This window comes from Copadichromis virginalis, linkage group LG1, assembly GCF_057382275.1.
Source record: "Copadichromis virginalis isolate Kocher_CV1m ecotype Utaka linkage group LG1, C_Virginalis_male_GT1.1, whole genome shotgun sequence".
Lineage (NCBI taxonomy): Eukaryota > Metazoa > Chordata > Actinopteri > Cichliformes > Cichlidae > Copadichromis > Copadichromis virginalis.
Window position 1 is genome coordinate 13,412,025 of NC_140618.1, and position 6,021 is coordinate 13,418,045.

At 40.7% G+C, this 6,021-nt stretch overlaps 1 protein-coding gene across 4 annotated transcripts; it reads right to left on the minus strand.

Moving 5' to 3' along the window:
* Positions 1-718: 718 nt before the first annotated feature.
* On the minus strand, positions 719-5,344 carry isl2b (ISL LIM homeobox 2b). 4 transcript variants are annotated; one of them, XM_085431097.1, is made up of 6 exons: positions 5,138-5,344; positions 4,589-4,778; positions 3,932-4,194; positions 2,596-2,879; positions 1,735-1,902; positions 719-1,451 (listed from the first exon to the last, which is right to left on the minus strand). In XM_085431097.1, exons 1-6 carry the CDS (start codon positions 5,193-5,195, stop codon positions 1,335-1,337), a joined length of 1,080 nt encoding a protein of 359 aa, XP_085287223.1. In that variant the 5' UTR covers positions 5,196-5,344; the 3' UTR covers positions 719-1,334. The 4 variants fall into 4 exon arrangements, with proteins under 4 accessions (XP_085287223.1, XP_085286421.1, XP_085334863.1 ...); XM_085430295.1 differs by having other exon boundaries at positions 2,584-2,882; XM_085478737.1 differs by having other exon boundaries at positions 2,584-2,879; positions 5,138-5,263.
* Between the last annotated feature and the right edge of the window lie 677 nt (positions 5,345-6,021).

Genomic DNA, 6,021 nt, shown 5'->3' on the forward strand with positions numbered 1-6,021 from the left:
ATAAACCGAAGAGGAGAAGTGACCCTTTACGAGCTGCTCTCAGTTCCCCTCAGTTACGAGGGGCTTTGCTGAGGGTTTGAGTGTGTCAAAGGTGGGGGGTGTTTAGTTTGTTGTGGCTTCAGTCAGTGTATCGTTTGCAGGTGATGCCAGGACTAGATAAGAGGTCGCCGATCCCTGCGCGCTGTCTAGACCGGCTTGTGACTCAACTAGAGTAACTGGACTGAGCAGAATTTACAGCAGATTTTTGCCCCCGAGATAGTAAATGACCACTGGCCGATTCCTGCCATATAACCGAAGGGGAATACACCGCAAGATGGAGGGGGGTGATAAGACCACAGAGCCAGCTTCACTTAGGTTGAACAGGACAAACAACATATTCAGCGTAGCAGAAATTAATGCTTTTAAAATACGAAACACGCCCTAGAATGAAATTTGTAGGTAATTTGTTGCTGTGTTTTTTTTAATCAGAAATTACACGCTGTCAGGAAGAGTGAAAATCTGTTCCCTGTATTTGGGACTGGACTGAATTTATTTTTATCACAATAAAAGCGCCTGAAAATCTTAATTAAGTCCATAAAGTGGCAGATGGGCAGTAGTTACTAATTTTAAAGCGTTTTTTAAAATATATTAAATTGCATTGCTTTATAAATGCACATGTGAAATAATAATGCGCCTGTACAATGACTGGTCACGAAGACACTTTATGTATTCAGTGTTTTTATTTTTTTCTCAGTTAATAATCCCTTAGCGAATCGCTTTCCTAACAATAAATAATATAACAATAATTTACTTTTTGTTCGAGAAGCTCAAACAACCTGTTTCTTGCCCTTAAGATAAAATATTTTACAACACGAATACTTTGCAGATTATCATGCTCTGAGCTTAAGACAAAACGTCAACTGGACTCGACAACGAAATGAATGTATCAAAAATTCTCATGTTGAAAAAAACAAGACACATTATGATCACATTAAATTGCAAGATGTCCATCTGGATCACCGTGGAAATGTTTCCAATTTGTTTCTGACGGTTGGTTTGTTGTAATATATCCATCGGGAGGTATTCTGTACATCTTCGTTCTCCGTATCAAGTCATGCAACAATTGTTCTGCTTAGTTTTTTGTCAATGAAAACTCCGGAAAAAAAGAAAGAAAAAGAAAAGTCGGAGTCAGTTGGTGCTCTCTTGGTTCCGACTTCTGCGTGTCAGGAAAAAAAATGCTTTCTCCACTGAAAATTCGGGCGATGTGATGAGTTGGTCACATGCAAGGGACCGGGATCATGCTGCAACTGTCCTTGCAGGAGGGATGACCATTAGGATGGATGGATGGCCCCGTTTCACGTCTCCACCGGGCTGGGTACCATACTGTTCGGGGTGTCCGGTAACTGAGAAGACAAAGAAGTCACGTCGCTGCCCGAGGAGTTCCCGAGAGATCCCGATTCAGAGAAAGACACCTGAGAGCAGAAAACAACGTACCAGAATACTGCTTTAGTACCTTTTTTTTTAGTTTTTGTTTTTTGCAAGTGTGAAAGTGTGAAAGTCCAGCTTTACTTTTGCAAAGCACACGACGCACACGTGGCCCAATATAATTACTTTGCATGTGAGTGCGTGCATGTGTTGCATATCTGTATTTGACCGCATGCTACAGAATTTACTGGCTATTGTTTTCGTGCACATGCAGTGCACCAGCAGCCTGTATAAATCATGTCACATTCAGTCTGTCCTGAACACACACACCAGTTGTTGAAAAGCTGGCTGATCCAGGTCGCTCTGCAGGGCGAATTCACTCAAAGCTTTCCACGGAGGCTGGTAGGTCTGAACCTCCACTGGGTTTCCCTGCACGTTCCCCTCGTGTCGAATTGGACTCCCAGCCACAAGTGGCGTCCCCGTGAGGCCCTGCAGGCTCTGAGAATATTTTACAAAAACACACAGAATAAGAACGATGTGTCTCTTTTCTGCAAGGAAGAATTTGTCAACAACTGTGGTGTTCAGAGAACTTCTGTTTATCCTTCTGACCCCTATAAACCCTGCACATGCTCATCTTCATGGACCACTTGTGATGAGTGCAATATTTGTGGGAGGAAAATAAATAATAATAAATAATAAATAAAGGACGGGGTTTTTATTGAAGTTTTTTTAGGGGCGGAAAAAAGACTGAAAAACTGATCTAATACAGAGAAAGCTTGTATACAGAGAACCCTTTTTATCTTTTATGGCAGGCAGCTGAAGTCAAAGTAGGTGATTTATTATTCATTGACATAAAGTTTGAATACATCATAGCACTGCAAGGGTGCACTGGGCCTCACTCTAAGTAAAGGTAAGTCGAATCACAAGTTTACAAAAGGTTAAACGCAAAGGATTAGCTTCTACTAATGGAAAAATAAAAATTCACAAAGCAAACAAAAAGAAAAAATTCACAAGCTATCAGGTTATTTTCGTGGGAGTTGCATCTGTTTGCAACTTTGCAGGAGAACTTGTATGTCACAAAGATGTATGGCAGCATCAAACAAATAACCGAGTTCACATTCAGGTCATGGCTTTAAATGAAAGAACGATTGAAGATAGTAATTAAGCGGTCAAACTTACGAAGATGCTTACAGTCTTATCGCTCTGCTGCTGCTGCTGGAGCTGCTTCATGAGGATAGATTTCTTTTTGTCTTTGCAGCGCTTGTTCTGGAACCAGACCCGGATAACCCTTGGGCTCAGGCCAGTCATTTCCACCAGCTGCTCCTTCATCAGCGCGTCCGGCCTCGGGTTGGCGTTGTAGCAGGTCCGCAACGTGTGGAGCTGTTTCTCGTTCAGCACCGTCCTGACCCGCGTTGTCTTCTCCGACTGCTTGTGGACGTGGTTCCGATGCGGAGCCTGCCGCACCGTTACAGGATCTGCTGAGGACGGAGAAAGGGTCTGTCAGTGACTGTGACACACTAAGAAGGTCTTGTACAGGAAACATTAATGTTTTGATACAATTACTCTGCAGCCCATTCGTCTCAATCTGTGCACTTTCGCCTTATAAATCACTTTAGATGGATTTGCATTATGCAGGAAAAACCAGCCATATTCATCAGCCTGACGTGAATTAAACTAAGACAAGAAAAAAAACTCTGCAACGTTTTTAAACCACGTTCCAGTAAACTGCTGTTTAAATCAATATTGCCAGAAATGCCCGCTGCTTTAATTTTTATCTGAAGATAAGAAAAACAATTATGATTTCTACAGTCTCTCGCAGTGTAATAAAATAACGCACAATAAGCGTAAAAATCGATTTGTTACAATTAATAACTGTTTTTCAAGGCTGCACTTTCCGGCTGAACTCACGTCGTGAATCGCTGTCGCCATAAAATGGAACATTTTTATTAAATGTGAAAAAGGAGCAGCGATGGCACAGCTAGAGACCTGTGTTTTACTGACGTGTACAAACCTGTTCTGTTTTACTAATCAGGAAGTTGTGAGCATAATTCTCACGTTTACTTTATTTTCTTTCTGTGGTCAAACGCCCTCAGGATCTCTGCGAACACACGTACACACACGCACACACTGTCACAGCCGACTCAAATACCAGATTATTCAGATAATGGCAACAGAGCAGGTCACTCCTAACGAGATCAATTATGAAATTAGCCCTAAGAAAGGTCGCAGCACACAGCTGACGCACACAAACACACACACACACACACACACAGTCCAATCACAACAAATTACTTGCATGCTGAGGAGCGGAAGAAGTTTTAAATAATAATAATAAGAATAAACCTTGACCATTTTACAAGGATTTTATTCATAATTTGTACATAAACTCTTATAATTTACAAGTTTTTATAAAAGAGCGTTTTTAGGACATAGTTTCAATAAATGCACAGGGCCAACAAGAACAATAATAATAATAATAATAATAATAATAATAATAATAATAATAATAATAATAATAATAACTGACCTGCCAGGTGCAGCGGTCTGTTGGAGTGGATGTGTCCGGGACTGACGGGGCTTCCTGCGGAGCTCCTCTCCAGCAGCAGGCTGTGGTCTGCCCGGCACAGCAGCTCCTCTTCCCGGAGAGAAAACTCGTCTCCCGGCAGCAGTTGCCTGCTGCACACGGAGCACCGAAAACACTCGATGTGGTACACGTTATCCCGAGCTCTCATCACCAAATCGCTGCTGCTGAATCCCAGGTTGCATTTTGCGCATTTAATTCCAAACAGCCTGGCAAGAATAGATTCACTGAATAGCATTAAAAATCTGCGGGAAATGTAAATAACAACACACACACACACACAAACTTTGGGGTGTTCAGTCAAAGATGTAAGTTTTAGCTCTTTTAAGCGTTTAAGGCATCATATCATATATTTTCATTGATAACATGTTAAAGCAGTGTGTAGGCCTAGATATGTTTTTCGTTAGTGCAAAATTTTATAATAAATTGCGCATTTAGGATGTATGTTACAGAGGTTTTCTTGTGATTTAGATTTTATTTTGTGTCCACAGTTCACTCACTTTTTTCATAATAGAAATTGTAATCAATAGCCTAAATACATCCAACATTAAATTTATACCGACTAATATCACTCGATAATTAGGGGATTTTTTTTAATCCTACCTTACATAATCTCTTTTGCAGTAGGTTTTGCCGTCCCGGACGAAACAAGTACAGGTCTCATCCAAGTACTGGCTGCACTCCGCACACTTTAGACAGGCTGCGTGCCACTCCAGATCGGGAGAGACTCTCAGTATGTACTGGTCATGGATCTGACTTCCACATCCTACACACATCGCGAATCCTGGCTTCTCTGCAAAGAGTCCACAGACTGAAAATGCATCCGAAAGAAACACGACAAACAGCTGCACCATTTATTTCTATAATGTTTCACTGTGAGGGGGGGTTTTAAAGTAACTTCTCTGTTTTGCAGACTTGACAACACTTGCTGTTATGTAACAGCTGGGGACTTTAGCCAGTACTCAAAAAGCAAAATACGGAATCGTTTCGTTTATCACAATCTCACCTGAAACACACAGCCACACAAATTACTTTAGTATTACTGAGAAAATAAGTGAAATAATCGGCGCACTGCCCAATATATCATGTAGCCACAGCGACGAAAACAAAATCTGCCACTTAAAACTTGACCGAACAGCTTGGCTTACTTACTTTTGGAATGATCCCCCATATCACCCAAGAAAGAAGAGCTGAAAATAATATCCACCATACAGGACGGGTAGAGGGGATTGTAGACGAGGAAAAGATGTAAGAAGATGAACTGCCCCTTCGCCTGCCTCCCTGATAACTTGTGTCTCTCCGGACTGGAGGGGGGCCGAAGAGGCTGCAGGGTCCCACGCGCTGTTCTTCTGACGTCATTACGTCAACATCGGACTCTCCAATCGCTCCACCGCACCTCTCCTCCATTCTGGCAAATAATAAATAAATCTCGTTGATGTGTATGACTGACAAAAGCGTCGGAGTAAAGATGTTCATATTTTGTTTGTTTTTTAACAAAGATAAAATAAAACCGTATAAAGGCAACGAATCATTTTGACTCGTGTTGGTAAGAAAAATATGTTCATTATCAAAATCCTGTTGAATCATTTACCATTAAAATAAAAAAAAAAACATCTAAATGATCCTTATGTTTTTACTAAAACTACTCTTAAGATTAAAATCCTTCTTTACTCAATGAAATGAGCCTGATTATTAAAGATGATATTATTTAGAGCACCTTGGGAATTACTCGTCAGTGTTCAGCTCGGTTCAGCTGTACTGCATAGATTCAAGAGGTGCAGCATTTCCATATTGCTTCCAATGAATTATTGATTAATCAAATAAACTATCTTAAATATCAGATAGAGCAAACTAAATCTGCCATGGCAAAATATGTTGCTGCTTTCTTCCATATCACATTTGCAAGCCTGGAAGAAAAGTCCGTGCATATTACCGCCCATATCTTCTTTTAAGTGTCTTTGAACCCAAAATAAGACATTAGTTCAGTTATAAGTACTTTTATAAATAAATTCAGTGTTTCTGAGCACAGTCAAAGT